The 17,624-nt window shown below is 39.0% G+C and overlaps 2 protein-coding genes across 5 annotated transcripts in view; both read right to left on the reverse strand.

Moving 5' to 3' along the window:
* LOC120540305 (tripartite motif-containing protein 54-like) overlaps positions 1–17,624 on the reverse strand; it is a 192,794-nt gene that overhangs the window by 117,595 nt on the left and 57,575 nt on the right. The gene's annotated exons all lie outside the window — the stretch shown is intronic.
* The window catches only part of ptpdc1a (protein tyrosine phosphatase domain containing 1a), a 140,647-nt gene that overhangs the window by 65,293 nt on the left and 57,730 nt on the right, over positions 1–17,624 (reverse strand). Inside the window, exons 1-2 of one of the 4 annotated variants that reach the window (XM_039770947.1) lie at positions 12,705–12,986; positions 11,384–11,465 (exon numbers count right to left, since the gene is read on the reverse strand). The exons of 2 other annotated variants lie outside the window; for them this stretch is intronic. In XM_039770947.1, the coding sequence (XP_039626881.1) occupies positions 11,384–11,465; positions 12,705–12,905 (283 nt within the window). In that variant the 5' untranslated portion in view covers positions 12,906–12,986. Of the gene's footprint in view, positions 1–11,383; positions 11,466–12,704; positions 12,987–17,624 lie in introns of those variants that run through there. One more of the 4 variants, XM_039770948.1, reaches the window with a different exon arrangement.

The following is a 17,624-nucleotide window of genomic DNA, read 5'->3' on the forward strand; positions in this document are numbered from 1 at the left end:
TATATACATATATATATATATATATATATATATATATATATATATATATATATATATATATATATATATATATATATATATATATATATATATATATATATATATATATATACACATATATATATATATACACATATAGCACCTTTTTGGCACAGACTCTAATCACTCATGGCTTCTGCAGACAGTGGTCCCTGACCATATGTCGAGCCTCACAAAACAGGGCACATCAGCAATTTTAAATAGCATGCTTAAGTCATCTTCCACTTTTGTCTCCTTGTCAAATTCATTTTGTCAGTTGGTTTGTGTGGTTTCAGCAAATATTCATCTTTCTATTATGAAAAAAAATCCTGGGACAGAAAGTCTAGGGAGACGAGACGTGATCTTCACTTCAAGATTACGGAAGACACTTAAAAGACCCGCGAGATGAAAGAGACTGGCCACGGAGCGTCTCCCGGGGACCTTAAACATGAGACTTTGTGCCAAGAGAATGACCCAGGACCATCTTGCGGGGACGTATAGCATTAGATTCTTGCAAGACATGCCCTACTTACAATCAGTCTGTACTAATAAAAGGCAAAGCCCTCACTGACTCACTCACTCACCCACCCACCACTAATTCTCCAACTTCCCGTGTGGGTGGAAGGCTGAAAGTTGGCAGGCTCATTCCTTACAGCTTACTTACAAAAGTTGGGCAGGTTTCATTTCGAAATTCTACACGTAATGGTCATAACTGGAAGCTATTTTTCTCCATATACTGTAATGGAGTTGAGCTCGAAAGCCGTAGGGGGTGGAGTTTCGTGTGACATCATCACGCCTTCCACGTAATCACGTGAACTGACCATCAACGCAGTACGTAGAAAACCAGGAAGAGCTCAAAAAAGCACTGAAGAAAACATGCATTATATAATTGAGAAGGCAGCGAAACAATAAGAAGCGAGCGAGTGACATATACTACCATATTCATGAGTGCTGCTAATTCGGAAACAAAGCACGGTGTAAACCTAAAGTTTAAATTAAGTTCATAGACAGGCTGCCGCTGGCGTTTGTCATACCCACGGGTAATGCGGGATACAAGTTTAATGAGAGGATGCAGGATATAAATGAGAGTTTGATCACTTTGTAACTAAGTTAAAATTGCAGGTGAAGGGCTGTGCTTATGCAAATTCTGAGAGACTGTGTTTGTGGGGGATTGACAGTTAAGGCGGGTGGGGGAGTCACGTCATCATCTCCCCTCCCATTCACCTCATTTCGCTCTGAGCTGAGCTCTGCAGCTAACCCAGTCTTACGGAAGCGACTTTGTGAAGTTAATACACACGCTGTCTCTAGAGTTTCTCCACACTGAATCCTCCAGGCACTACTTACAAAAGGTTACATTGACAATCGTGTTACGTTATTTTTAAAATGTTTCCTTTTCTTAGCACAAGCACAGCTGAGAAGCTTCGATGCATGTACTCTATAACGCGTTAAAAAATAATGCATTTAATTACACTTTGCATTCCAAGCAAAGGGGAACGTCGGTCAATGCATGATTTCCTGGTACACCGATTACATTGATCAGCGCTTCCTGATTCATTTTACCCTTGCACCCCCTTGGTTTGAGAAGATGATTAAATGAACGGCAACTCAGCACGCCTCCCATGTAATTGACTGCCTGCCCATATAAGGCCATTCTTCGGTGCGGTGTCTTCATTCGTTTCCTTGCTTCATCAAGGAAGCAGCTTTCTCACAGCTTCTGCACTGTTTTATAAACGAACAACATATAAGAAAGTCCTTTTTCCTTGCTTTGCCAATGAAGCAGCCTTTTTATAGGTTTTATTTAATCCACGGGTTCTCTTCTGTTTTATTGTTCATTTTTTACGATTGTTATAGTTATTGTGTACGTATTTTACACTTAGTTTACTGTTCAAGTACACATTTCCTTTATTTAATCCGCAGTTTTTCTGTTGTTTTGTTCATTTATTACGATTAGAGTTATTTCATTCACTTTCTTTCCCTGACTGCCTGCCCATATAAGGCGCTCCGCAGGTTTTTTGTGAAGCAGCATTTACACAGCTTAACGTTTTCATAGGTTCTCCACTGTTTTAGCATATTCATAATTACGGCTGCTGTGGAAATCAGCATGCCTCCCAGTTCATTTGAAAGGCGACAAAAAAGCCGAGGAGTTCTCTGCACTTCTGATGAGTATAGGTGATGGCACCTTCATACAAGAAAACCATAAAATAAATATTCCTACAAATCTCTGTCTCATCGTGAATACCTTACAAAGCCTTCTTCAAAATGTTTACCCCGATCTACGAAATCTACACCAAAATGACGTCTCATGGTTAAGAGAGAGAGCTATCCTGACACCAAAAAATGACATGACTACGACTATAAACCACATTTTACTTCAACAACTACCTTCACAATCAAAAACATATCAATCTGTTGATTCAGTTGTAGAAGTAGAAGACACGGTTCATTATCCAGTAGAGTTTCTGAACACTCTAAATCCTCCAGGCACTCCTGAGCATAATCTCATCTTGAAGGTTGGGGCACCAATAATGTTACTGAGAAACTTACAGCCACCGAAACTTTGTAACGGCACGAGACTTCAGGTCACATCTCTACAAAACAACCTAATTGAAGCGACTATTTTTACTGGCAGTGCCTCAGGTGACACAGTTTTTATTCCTCGCATCCCCGTTATACCATCTAATCTCTCATTTCAATTCAAACGCGTTCAATTTCCAGTAAGACTCTGCTTCGCAATGACAATTACTAAATCTCGGGGACAAACACTACAAAAGGTTGGCATTGATTTGAGGCAGGATTGCTTTTCACATGGCCAACTGTATGTTGCATGCTCAAGAGTAAGCTCAGCACACAGCTTAGTCATATTAAAACCAGAGGGCCGAACTGACAATGTAGTATACAAAGCGATCCTTAACAATTAATTTTTTATATATTTTACCTCACTCTAAAAATGTTTACTTTTTTCTTAATAAAATTGTTCAGGCAGTATTTCACTGCTGCGAAGCGCAGGTATTTTGCAAAGCCCTCACTGACTCACTCACTCATCACTAATTCTCCAACTTCCCATGTAGGTAGAAGGCTGAAATTTGGCAGGCTTATTCCTTACAGCTTACTTACAAAAGTTAAGCAGGTTTCATTTCAAAATTCTACACGTAATGGTCATAACGGTCGACAACATCCTCCACGTTGTACTTTATTATTTACGGCCCCATCTTCATGAAATTTGGTAGGCGGCTTCCCTACGCTAACCGAAACCGATGTATGCGATTACTTATTTCGATGGTATGGCGCCACTGTCGGCCGCCATATTGAACTTTCCAATGTCACTAATTCTCCAACTTCCTGTGTAGGTAGAAGGCTGTCCCCATCTTCACGAAATTTGGTAGGTGGGTTCCCTGTGCTAACCAAAACCGATGTACGTACTTATTTCAGTGGTATGATGACTTATTTCGGTTAGCGCAGGAAGCCACCTATCAAATTTCAAGTAAAGATGGGACCATAAATAAGAAAGTTCAACATGGCCATATTGAACTTTCCAATGTCACTAATTCTCCAACTTCCCGTGTAGGTAGAAGGCTGAAATTTGGCAGGCTCATTCCTTACAGCTTTCATTTTGAAATTCTACGCGTAACGGTCATATCGGTCGACAACGTCCGCCATGTTGAACTTTCTTATTTATGGTCCCATCTTCACGAAATTTGGTAGGCGGCTTCCCTGCGCTAACCGAAACCAATGTGCGTACTTATTTTGGTGGTATGATGCCACTGTCAGCCGCCATATTGAACTTTTCAATGGTTTTTGTTACTTATGGGCCCATCTTCAAGAAATTTGGTACTCAACGTTTGGTTCCCAACGCTAACTGAATCCTACTTACGTACATATATACTTCCATAGCCTGCAGTTCGGTCACCGTGTGAGGCGCCGTTGGGTCCCCCATCCCAACGCCTCCCACGTTGTTGGCTGCCTGCCTATATATGGCCGTCCTGCGCTTCGGTCTCTACTTTCCCTTCCTTGCTTCGCCAGGGGATTCACGTCTCCCTGCTGGTAACTACAGCCTTTTTATTTAATCCACGGCTCCTCCACTGTTTTATTGTTCGTTTATTACGATTATAGTTATTGTTGAGGTATTTTAGGCTTACTTTACATTGTTCAGGTACCCATTTCCTTTATCATTCCAACCGTACCCCCATTAACATGTCTATCGAGGTGATCACCATCGATCAAAGAACTGTCACTTACAGAGTGGTTTCCATGCCCGGAGATGGCACCTACCTTTTCCATTCTCTGTGTTACATATTGCACGGCCATATCAGGTTCACTCCTGATATCCGGAGGAATATTGTGTCTTATGTATTGAATGACTGGGACAGGTTCAAGGTGTGGACTGATGATGGTACAGGAGATAATTATACTACACAGGAGCACTATAAGAGTGAAATGCTTAAGCCCTTCACCTATGGTTCTGCATGTGAGTTGATGGCTGCCGCTGAATTGTTCGGTTGTCGCTTTCAAGTGTACCAAAATGGCCAAATATTTTACACCTTTCGACAACTGCCAGTGCCTCTTAAACATCTTAGATTGACAGGTGACGATTTCAGTAGTGGACACTTTGATATTTATGAATGTTTAAACTCTCAAAAGCTGGATGTGAAGTTATCGATGAAACCAGTTGTATGCTTACAACGCTTGACAGATGCCGAATGTCACTTCAACACAAGTCCTTCAAATACTGTCGTAATTGAAACAAACCATGAAACTCAAACCGATTATGACAGCAGCAATCCAAGCTGTGAAATTTGAAACAAGATTACTATTCACATGGCCAACTGTACGTTGCATGCTCAAGAGTAAGCTCAGTGCACAGCTTGGTCATATTACAACCGGAGGGCTGAACTCACAATGTGGTATACAAAGAGATCCTTAACAAATAATTATTGGTATATTTTCCCTCAGTTTAAAAAGGTTTAATTTTCTTCAAAAAATTTTTAAGGCAGTACTTCGCAGCTGTGAAGCGCGGGTATTTTGCTAGTATCAAATAAGACCATGGGTAGCAAAACACTCAGTCGTGTAAAGAATCTGAGCACATATAGATCCAGGGCTCTCAGCACATATAAAGTGTATAAGGACAATATGTAATAGATGAAACGTCGACGACTAAGCGAAGAAGAAAGAGCAGTGTGAAGAAAAGAGACTCAAAAGTGTTGGGCGTGAAAAAAAATGCGAAAAAGAATAATCTAGGTGCAAATTCATAAAATAAGGAAAGTAATAATCAGACCGGAACAAGTGGAATTGAAAAAAAAGCATGCCCAATCGGGCTCAGGATTAAAAGACAAAGAACTTCATAAAGAAGTTCAAAAACGTTGGCGCTATACACATGCAGAGCAGGTAAGAGATTATGAAAGCAATCGAATTCGAAAGGCACAAAAAAAGGTTGCTGCGATACAAATGCAGAGAAACTTAAAGAATATGAAAGCAGGAAAATTAGAAAGTATCAAAAAAAAAGAAAGTAAAGATCGCAGTACCGCAAACAAATGGAAATTATTACTTGAAAAAAGGAAAAATAATCACCACAGACCAAGTGTCATTGAAAAAAAAGCAGGAGAAAGCGAGGTTAGAAATAAAAGATAAAGAGTACAAAAAAAAGTAAAACATAATATAGAGGTTAAAAAAACACGGGGGCCAAACACATGCAGAACAGGTTTGAGATAATGAAAACAGTGGAATTCAAAAGAGTAAAAAAAAAAACGTAGGCGCGATACACATGCAGAGCAAGATACAGAAAATGAAAGCAGAAAAAAAACTAAAGTGTCAAAAAAAAAAGAAAGTAAAGATCGCATTAGCGCAAACAAATAGAAATTATTACTTGGAGAAATAACGAAAAGACGAATAGAGATCGAATATATGGACATAGGTGATATATCAGAAGTATGTAAATATTGTAAGGCTTTGAAGTTTAAGTCAGAGAAATTCAAAAACGGGCTTTACCTCACATGCACTTATTGGTTACTTTGCAAAAAAAAAAAATTATTAACTGCTGATGATGTGGATCATTTTGTCTGTGCTGAAATTTCAAACAGAGAAACCTATCCTGAATTATGGTAGGAAGTCATTAAACACGTCTCATGGACCTCATTTAAAAGATTCAGCATGTTGGGACTCGAAAGATTCCAAATATTGTTTTTAATGAAGTTGTGAAATAAAAGTGAAACTAATGAAATAGCAACAATTCAAAGAAAAAAAAAAAATCTTAAAAGTGTGTATCCGGAAAACCAAAAACAGGGGTTGGCGAAGCCCCCTAGTTTTAAATAAAGTAATGTGTATAGAGTAACCCTCACAGATCACAGTGGCACACTTAAGACCTTTGGCTACTTGTGTGTGTGTGTGCATGCATGCGTGCGTGCGGGTGTGTGAGTGTTCACAGGCTACGATGGGCTGGGGTTTTGTCCAGGGATTGTTCCTGTTTTGTGCCTGATGCTTTCTGGGTTAAGCTCCAGCTTCCCTGCAATTTGCTCTTTTTTATGTTACAATGCAAACAGCTCTAATTCACTACTACCCTTACTTGGATCCTGTTCTTTATTCAACCACAATCATCTATAGGTAACAAACAATAAGACACACTTTAGGATTAAAAAATAGAAATAAAAAAGAAAAATAAGCAAGGTAAAAAAATTTTAAAAAGCAGTGCATCTAATGTCACAAAAATGCAAGGACATGCCAACTGTAGATTTGACTGTACAAATTTGGCAGTGTTTAACTTGTATAATTTTTTTTTTATTTTCTCATCTCCCAAAGTTACCACTTTTTTACAATGAAAAAGTATGAGGGTGGCATCACAGTGAGATGCAGCCAATGAGTTACAGAGTTAAAGCAATCTTAACTCTGATATCACATAGTTTATGTTAGGCAACTAAACATGATCTAATTCATGTGATTTGGGTAAAGTACTGTATATTAACAAAATGTAAATTAAAAGAATGCAATATGAAAAATAATTGTGGAGCAATTACATGATAATTTGTTAGTCATTTACAATATCTTGAGTCCAAATTAAGTTGCAAGTTATCAATATGCAAGTCAAGGCAAATCATGATTTAAATATTGACAAACAAATTACAAAGTCATAAACTAAAACGAGTTTTCACTTTCTTAGTCGTTTACTTTGTTGCAAATCTGGGATGTTTAGTTACCATACTTTCTTTCAATTCCCAGTCAGTTTGGTTGTTTTCACACTGTAAACTTATAGCAAACTAAACATATTAATAACAATCCTGTGGCCATGTCGTAGACTTTTTTCATTGAGCAGAAGCATTTTACCCCCAGGAAAAAAATATGATGGCAGGTATTTGAGCACTATTGCATTTTCCTTAATTATTATCTGGAAGACTACGTGAAAAATGATGCGCTTCTAAGAAGGACACATTTCAAACAGATGAGTGTACAACAGAAGAGAAACTCTGTCGATGGCATACATTGATGTGGTTCGTTTTCTTGACAATAGACATACCACAGAATTTTCATTTAATGTAACTGTATGATGTTGCACATTTACTCTCCAGTACCCACAATATGAATGTAACCTCAAATTAGTTTATTTCAAATAACAGGTCTACTGTCTTAAGTCTTGTACATATTTATTATTAATGTTTATTTTGTAATGCTTCATTATGTGCACATTGAGAAGAAACCCCACCTATGCACATGGCGTATTCATTGTGTAAGATTAGGGCATTTGATTGGTGGTCTCACAGGACACTGTTGTTCGTTTCTTGCCACCTCTGTATGTGTCTAATTGACATGATTAAAGATAAATTTGCATAGTGCATCTTTGTGCACTGGTCTTAGATGCAACAGTTCCTGAAAAGCAACCCTGCATCAAAAAGGTACTGGATTAATTTCTGTAAGGTACTGGATTTATTTCTGCAACAATTTTTGATGCTGTACCATATGGAATTTAGTCCATGGTTGACATATGCCATTATGTTTGAGACTTTTGCCCTTGACAAATAAAACAATTTTGCAGTGTTTGTGACAAAAGACTTTGGCATTTCTAGAATTCTGAGTTTGCAAAGCAACATTAAATGGCTAACAAGGTCCAACTGTGTCTTTCACAGCTGACACATACTGCTAATTGGCAATCAGCCTAATATGGCTGATCTTTTAATTTCTATCTGTATAGATGCTGTATTAAATTACAGATGAATTCCTGCAGCAATACATTGTTGCAGTCGCATTATGAGGTTTACATCAAAAATCTTGCAAATCACCTTGTTCAGTAGCATATGCATATTCTTTAAGCCACTGTCCACACACATGCACAAAAAAAATCACATGTTCTAAGATTGGTAAACTCCGCATCTTTGCTGAAATTTTCTAAGAGGAGCTTTAACATTATAAGTCAAGAGGGGTGGATACTACACAAATAACTTCTTTTGAATTAAATTTAATTGACATGCTCTTGAAGACTCAGACCCTTAGTTATTCCTTTTTCCTTAATTATCAGCCAAACGACGAGATAAAAAAAAAAGAGCCAAAACATGATGAGCAAACTGTGTTCATCGTACAATATCTGAAAATAAACATAGCTGAAGGTCTCAGGAATGTTGCTCTGCTCAGGTCCCAAAAACATTTTAACAGTGCTCTTAGAAAAAAGAAAAATCAACAATTTCAGAAATGTATGCTATTGCACAACGAGAGCAGCAACAAACACTGGAATTAAAGAATAGGTTTAATTAACAACAAGAATCGACACCTAATTAAGCTACTGGATGGAGTCTGAGGCTCTGACAGTTGGTCTTATGTTGGCTCACTTACTGCACATTTCATTTCTGTTTGGGTGCCATTTAAGGAGAGAAATAAAACAATGCAGAGGAATGATGAAGTTCAAGAGAACAATCTTAAAAAAAAGACAAAATTAATTCAAAAGAAGTTAATTAGCAGCAAAAAGAGGTCACTAATTAAGAAAATGTTTAGAATGAAAACATGTAGCAATTGCGGCCCTCCAAAACTAGAATTGGGGACCCCTGCCTTAAAACATATCAAATACACCAGCGTTTAAAACCAATAGTTACAGCATACTGATTAATGTGTTGAGACTGTACAGTATATGCTTTTGAAACAAGTAGTCCATACCATCGCATATCCATATAATTTTCATAATTGTATATTTTTTGTAAGTCTATATCATTTTTAAAAAGGCTGGGCTTGTATTTCATTTTTAAAGGCCTGGCTATTGGTAGCTAGCTCCAAGAATACCAAAGTTGAAGTAATACTTTTATGGGATGGACACTGAGAAAACTCAGGTTTTACATCCTGGTCATGAGGACTTCCACACTGCTATCAGACATGTTTTATATTTCCAGGAAGTGCTCAACTTTTAGTGTTTAAACTAGGGCTACAGTGACTACAGTAATCCCTCCTCAATCGGGGTTGCGTTCCAGAACCCCCCGCGATAGATGAAAATCCGCAAAGTAGAAACCATATGTTTGTATGGTTATTTTTTATATATTTTAAGCCCTTATAAACTCTCCCACACTGTTAACATTATTAGAGCCCTCTAGACATTAAATAACACCCTTTAGTCAAAAGTTTAAACTGTGCTCCATGACAAGACAGAGATGACAGTTCTTTCTCACAATTAAAAGAATGCAAACATATCTTCCTCTTCAAAGAATGCGTGTCAGAAGCAGAGAATGTCAGAGAGAGAGAGAAAAGCAAACAATCAAAAAATCAATACGTGCTTTTGGGCTTTTAAGTATGCCAAAGTACCGCGATAAAGCGGCCATTTTTTATAGGAGCGTCCGTATCCTCTAGGCAAACAGCCCCTCTGCTCACACCCCCTCTGTCAGGCGCAGAGAATGTCAGCGAGACAGAGAAAAGCAAACAATCAAGCACCACGCGGGAAGCATATCGTATATCATTGAGGAGTTTTATTTAATATGTAATACATGCTCTGATTGGGTAGCTTCTAAGCCATCCGCCAATAGCGTCCCTTGGATGAAATCAACTGGGCAAACAAACTGAGGAAGCATGTACCATAAATTAAAAGACCCATTGTCCGCAGAAATCCGCGAACCAGCGAAAAATCTGTGATATATATTTAGATATGCTTACATTTAAAATCCGCGATGGAGTGAAGCCGCGATATAGCGAGGGATCACTGTATTTGATTTAACTGAGTACAAATTTTAATCAAACTGTATTTTCCTAATCAACTAATATTCCCTGTCCCTCCACCACATTGTGCACTACTATGCTAAGACTTTCGGTACTGTTTCTGAGTAGGCTAATCATGGTGACAGTTGCACCACAATCACCAGAAAGAGGTTCCTCCTAATATTGGGTAAAATTCTTCTCGGTATTCTCATGTGACAATTGAGCCACTGCTCTTTTGTCAAGTTGTTTGCCTGCCTATGGAAAGTCATCTCAGATAAAGGATCACAGGAATTATGCTGTAGAAGGGTTCTTTCATCAGACTGGCTAGTCCAGCACCGACTCAACTACAAGAATGTCCAATGAAGGGAAGGTGGCTAGTTGGCCGAATTCTCCAGGACTCAGACTGTGTCTGGCTTGTCTGACTTTTCTGCAACAATCTAGCAGTGGTTTTACAATTAGCTGATGGACAGATATTGTTGCTTTTAAATTACATATGTTAATTATGTTTGTTTTTGATAAATGTGAACAAATCTGTATCCTCAAATGTGATAATTCTGTATTTAGTGATTGGTATAATCTATTCTTGCATTTTTCCTTGTAGTTTGTACTGTTGAATCATGACAATAATATATTGGCCGTCTAGCTCTGTGCAAAGGATTACTTGCATTCTGTTTTGTGTATTGTATTTCCTCCATTTTTGACACCCATTGTATGCCCAACTTGCCAGGAAGGGGGTGTCTCTCTGAATTGCCTTTTGGAATATTTATTCAAATTTTTTTACATACTTTTTGGGTCTTGTTTTCTTAGGGAGCCAAAGCTTTGGGGCTGTCTAAAGTCTAAAACAGAGCCTGTTAAAGCCCATTGAGGCATTCCTTGTATGATTATAGGCTATATAAGAAATAAAGAGAGCTAGTGTTGTTTGTCCAGTGTGTAAAAACAGACTCCGGTCCCAAACCCCTCGCTACCCCCACCCTGTTAAATCAAAACCTAGTTACAAAAAGGTCAACAAGAGATCAACGAGACTCAGCCCTGGGAAAAGATGGGTCTTTGACAAGAAAATTTATGATGCCATGTGATGAAAGCCGGAAATCTCTAGAAGCACAAGACCGACAACCCCTTCTTTTGACCAGGCCAGCCAACCCTGGAATGTGAGAACCATGTATGAGACAGGTAAGATATTTCAAGTAGCAGTGGAGATGAAAAACTACAACCTCACCCCTGTGTAGCGGTGCTTGAAACTTCAATTCCCAGCAATCCCTGCAGTGGCTCTGACTGGTCATCTGCTGAGAGTGCACGGGCTGTTGGGTACAAAGAGGTGACATTTAAAAGGGGGCTGGTGTTACCCAAAAAAAAAAAAAAAAAAGTATTTTTTGTTTCGTGTCTAAAGTTCCTGTCTGTCTACCTGCCGTTGTGATATCTGTGCCTTCTCATTTGTCCTGGATCGTTTCTGGGTCGGGGTCTGGATTGTCTACTGTCTGCCTGTTACGTGAGGACTATATGTGGATTTATGGCCATCCTGTGAAGAAAAGAGCATTCCTGAACCATCCACCCGTCTTCACCATTTCAGTAGCTACTTGTAGCACTATCTTTAAATTCCCCTTCAATATGCGGACCTCTGGACTATTTACCTTCCTCTTTACATTACATCAGTTGACGTTTTTTCATGGACTTCACTGTGTGTGATTGTTGTTGTGGTTTGTTTTCGTGTTGATTGTGCACTGCCATAAGGGGAACTGGGGTAGCATTGTTGTTTTCATTTATTATTAATACATTCTTTATTTGCCATTTTATTCCTGGTGGCTTTTCATCCCTGCTTGTGAGTGAATGAGGGTCGGACCAAAAATAAATAAATCACCATCTGTTCGACAGTGTGAATCTTACTGGCACTGGACCGCTACATCTGCATGGAATCAATGAGACCAGATGGACAGTCCGGACAGAAACGACTCATCTCAGAAGAGATGATATTATACTCCGGACATGAAATGGATAATTCCCCCCACACCAAAGGAGTACCACTGACACTGTCAAAAGTAGCTCAGAGTGCTCTTATAGGAGGGGAAGCCCATGGCCCAAGGATCATCACAGCATCCTTTCAAACTAAGAATAAGATGTTCAACATGAACATTGCATAGTGCTACACACCTAACAATGACAGTGAGGAGGCAAAGATTAGTTCTACACCAGACTGCAGTCCATCACTAAGAAATACCCAGAGAGACAGATTAACATCCTGAAGGGGCAGTTCAATGCTAAGATCGGAAAAGACAACACTGGGCACGAAGACATCATGGGAAGCCATAGACTAGGAGACATGAATGAGAATGGTGAGAGGCTGGCAGACCTGTGTGCACTGAACAACTTTGTCTTTGGTGGAAGAGTTTTTCTCCCCAAAGAACATCCACAAAGCTACTTGGGTATCACCAGACCACAAAACTGAGAATCAGATTGACCACATCTGCATCAGTGCAAAGTTTAGAAGGTCAATGTAGGATGTGAGAGTAAAGAGACAAGCAGACATGGCTTTGGATAACCACCTCTTTGCAGCCAAGCTGAAGGTGAAGAAAAACTGGATGACGGCACACACAGCATGACATACTTATAACACAGCTCTCTTGAGAGGGACTAACAAACTGCACGAATTCAGAGCTGCACTCAGCAACAAGACCCGCTGGAAGAAGGGGAGAGATACCTGGAGAGAAAATGGAAAGAGATAATGGAGACAGTGATGTCAACATGCCTGGAAGTGCTTGGCCCCAAGAAGTACCAGCACAAGGTGAATCGAATGATGATCAACAACAGCAAGAGAAGAGCAGAGGAGACAAAAGTGCAAACAGAGTACATAGAAACAAACAGGCAGGCAAAGAACAGCATAAGAACAAACAAGTGAAAATAATTGAGGACCTGGCAACAGAAGCTGAATAAGCAGGAAGAGAGGGCAACATGAAAGAACTGTACAACACCACCAAGAAGCAGGCAGAAGAGTACAGCAAACCAGAGAGACCTGTGAGGGACAAAGAGAGAAGACTGATCATGGGCAATGAGCAACAGGAGAACAGATAAGTGGAATACTTCAGTGAACTTTTGAATAGGACAGCACTACAAAACCCACCAGACATCGAACAGGATGACGTTGCCCTGCCCACTGATTGCAATGCACCAACTAGAGAAGAAATTAGGAAGGCTATCCCATAAGCACTTGTGCCTCAATAACATTTTCTCTCATGCTGTTCACGTTGCATAAAACTTGTTTAGTATTAAGGTTTCTTAATAGCATGACTAGTGTCCCTACTTTAAGGTTAAGATTGTGTTGTGGTAATCCGGCCGAGTTAATAGTGTTTTAATATTCTAATGGGAAATTAAGATGCTCAGTTTTGTCTTCAGAATCAACATTGTCAGTACTTAGAAAGACATGGCTTTCTCCAGGAAGCAATGCAATCACTTGGTTATTTATCTGGTCAACATCAATATTCTTTGGACATAACATAGCCCAGTGTGTAAAAAGCGGTATCTGGTCTAATGATATTACTTCACCAAAAACCTGTTACCAAGTCGTCGCAAATAAAGGCGTGAGGGATTTGAATAATATCTGGGTAAAGTTCAAACACATTGGTAAGGTTTCTATTTCCTAGTTGCAACAACCAATGGGTATATTCTGGATCTGTACACCGCATGTTCTCTACCATGCTTAGGTTCTCAAAGTAATGCCAATTTTCTGCATATTTCAAACTGGACTAAACAATAGCTGAATGCATGGCGTGCGGAACAACAGCTAAGCACTGTCGAAAATCTCCTCCTAATAAAAGTACTTTTCCTCCAAACGGAATATTATTATCCATTAACGCTCTGAGAAGTTTATCAATGGTATTGAGTAAATGACTGGATGCCATTGTACATTCGTCTAAAATCAATAGTTTTGCCAGACAGATCTCATTTGCACTGTCATTTTGCATTTTCATAGTTGAAACCGATGTTTCCGTGATTGGAACTGGAAGCTTGAATAAAGAGTGACATGTCCGACCATTTATCAACAAATTAGCTGCTACCCTGGTTGCAGCTGATGTGAAAATTAACTCTTTCCTTGCATAAAAAAAATGTATAAGTGTTTCATAAAGTTACGTCTTTCCACTTCCCCCAGGGCCATCAAGAAAGTAGCATTTGGGTATTGGGCTTTTGTCTTCCGTGGCAAGAACAATTTTATTGAAAGCAGCAGATTGTAAGATATTCAAACTAGAAATCATTCTTTGCGCAATCTCTTGCTCTTCCTGAAGATTTATTGGTGTTGAATTCAAATCAATTAATGCATTTGGAACATTTGGCAAATTTAAGTTCTCCAACGTATATCCAAGGAGTATAAGAGCAAACTGAATATCTTTAAGTGCATAGGTTTTACAGTTGACGCAAGAATCATCCTTTCCATGCAGCTTATGGCATATGTCTTCTATTATTCCTCCCTTGTTTGTATTCCAGAGGTTCAGTGGATCTGATGGGGAAGAAAATGCAGAGATATAAGCAAAAAGCTGGCGAACTTGACCTGGCATTGAATACAATATTGCATCGTCTAGAGTTTTCTGCCAAATTGTATCATCCAATAAATATCCTTTTTCGTTTACTGCTTCCTGGAATTTCTTGCACAGTTTGACAACGTTGCCAGCTTGAACAGTTCTAATGTCGTTAAATGACCTAGCTCTGGTTTCATGTTGAAGAAGTAATTGTAGATAAAACCTTTCTGGCTCCTTAATACTCACAGTGTATATTCGGCCTATGACCTTATCGCCTTGCTGTCGTTTTTTCCAGAAAGTACCATTATCAACCCAAACGTAGTGAACAGGAATTTCCCAATACTTTCACTGGTGAGCATCTTGACCTTCTTGACTGAGCTTATACCACGCGGTAAGTTTAGTATCTCTTATAGCTGCTCTCTCTGCTGCTTGGACTTCATCCCCTGCTCAAAAACAGACATTTTGCTCATGCTTCAAATGAACCGGCAACCGACAAATTGTGTGGCTCTGATTGTGCATTGGAAAGCAAAATATTCTCCAAATGGCTTCTGGAACACTGACGTACCGTGAATCCACATACATTCGAGTCTCATCATGATCATTTGTTTCAGACACTGAAACATTAGCACAATCATTGCCCTTGTAAACATATCTGAATAAATACTTAATGCTTTTTACTGTAGAGCAGATTTCAACATTCATATGGCAATTGTAACGTAAGCATAAATAAGGATTGTATGGTTCCACCCAGCTATTGTCAATTGGACGACCTGGTACAACTTGAAATTCATTTGTCTGTCTTCTCATATACTTAGGATAATCGTTCACGTTTCCAAGTGTAACTTCTTGGAAATCTTTGGGGAAGCCCTTAGAACATGTGCCATTCACCATACATGGACTGTTTGGATTTGTATTGCCACGTGGTGTATGGATCATATTTCTGATAACAATTTGATAGACACGTGAAGAATTCTCACGGTCTGGAATTTCAGCTTTCAATATTTTATTGATGTCATCTTCTGTGCAAATTTTGGAATCATCATCAAGGATTAGCAAAATATGGGCGTGCGGCAAACCTCTCTTCTGAAACTCTACAACGTGGACAATTGCTTTAACGGTTCCAAATAGAGATTTATTTCTTGTATCTTCTAAAGACTCTTGCAACTAAATCAGGACAATGTTCCACTTTTTGCCATGGCATAAGATTATCTGTAATTTCTTTCCATTTAGGATTGCAAGTCGTAGTGATAAATAGATCAGGTTTGCCAAACTTTCTAACAATGGGCATCGCATTTTGGTAATGCTAGTGCATATTACATGGGCTGCCTTGAAAGCTAGATGGTAAAATAACCACTTTTCCAACAGGGTTATCTACCACGTCTGCATCACGATTTATGTACTCCATCAGTGACTTGTAGTTATCGGCCCTCAGTGCAGGGTGGTTATTTTTAATCCATTGGAGATCATTTGATTCTGCTCGAACGTAAATATCAAATATGTATTGTTGAGTTAGCCTTCCTGCATTGATTAATGGATTAAACTTGTCTCTTACTGAGAGTCTGTAGAAAAAATATTCTTTCATTGATACACATGATCTTTTCTGTGTTTGACTTTTTTTATATCTGGAAATTTCAGTACTCCATCCTTCCTGGCCAGTTGGAAACAAAATGGGGTATGTCAAAGTATCAAGGTTAGGAAAACAAATGTCTACGCATTGGAATTTAGGTTGGTTGGTTCCATCAGGAGTAAATGTCAATGACAATATTGCGGTGAAATGGAGGCTCACCGTCTTTACTTTGAAACACAAATTGCCACTTCATTAATAGTGGGAATATTGTATTGTCTTGGATCCTGTTCTTTGTCCATTATTAACACTAAGGCAATTTTAGTTGGTGCTACACCTTCCACCTCCACTTTTGCATTGGCTTCTTTTTCAACCTCATGCAGCATTTTTATAGACTTTGCTAATGGGTGATTGTTTATGACTTCAGCTACGTTTCTCATTATCAGCTCTGTGCATTGCTTGTTTTCGGGAAGGTTCATTAGTTGATAAACTGTGTCATCTAGATCTAACACGTAAATTTGGGCAAATTTGCGGTCGTGATTTGGCTCAGGGTGCACTGTTCCAATCCGATGCAATATATGTCCACACATGTGAAAGCAGTATGGGCCATTCCAAGGTGGAGGCTTGATATTTACCCCGGTAAATGCAAAAGCAAATGAACTATTGTAGGATCTAATGCACTCCATAAAGCTTTTACTTTCGGGTACATCGTTAGTCAAAAGCTTCCGTAAATATTCAAGATATTCATCCAAAGGAGGCAGCTAAACTTGACCCTTTTGACAACAACGTGTAAACTCGTCAGTTGTACTACCAGTTTTTTCTTCAAGGAAGTTAAGTGAATGACAATGACTACAAATGAAACTCATTAATCCCAATGTATTTTCATGAACAGTGGACTCATAGAATGCGTTCTCAGCTAACTGGCGGAATTGTTATGGGACTGTCCGTCGTTCCTCTCTTTGGCTTTTTCTTTGTTGGAATACTGAACGTCTTAAACCTTCTAAATGACTTTCTAGCCTTTCTGCAGTTTCTTCTGATATTCTTTGTGAACAACTGTGCAAACCTTCCACACGCTTCCTCCGTTGTTCTGTTGTCTCGTTTGCACGCTTATCCGATACCTGAGCTCTTTCTTTTTGGAGCCGTGCCTATTTTGCTTCTGGTGTTTCAGAAGCGCGTTGTAGGCGGCTTCGTTCATTGTTTTTATCCATACAGGCTCGTTTTGTATTTACAATCATGGAGCTCTTTCTTTTTGGAGCCGTGACTCCTTTGCTTCTGGTGTTTCAGAAGCGCGTTGTAGTTGCCTTTGTTTATTGTTTTTATCCATGCAGTCTCGTTTTTGTTTTTCTGTGGCTGTGTCGTTAGCTAGAAGTCGTTTGCTGTTAGGAATCATA

This window comes from Polypterus senegalus, chromosome 12 (genome assembly GCF_016835505.1).
Source record: "Polypterus senegalus isolate Bchr_013 chromosome 12, ASM1683550v1, whole genome shotgun sequence".
NCBI lineage: Eukaryota > Metazoa > Chordata > Cladistia > Polypteriformes > Polypteridae > Polypterus > Polypterus senegalus.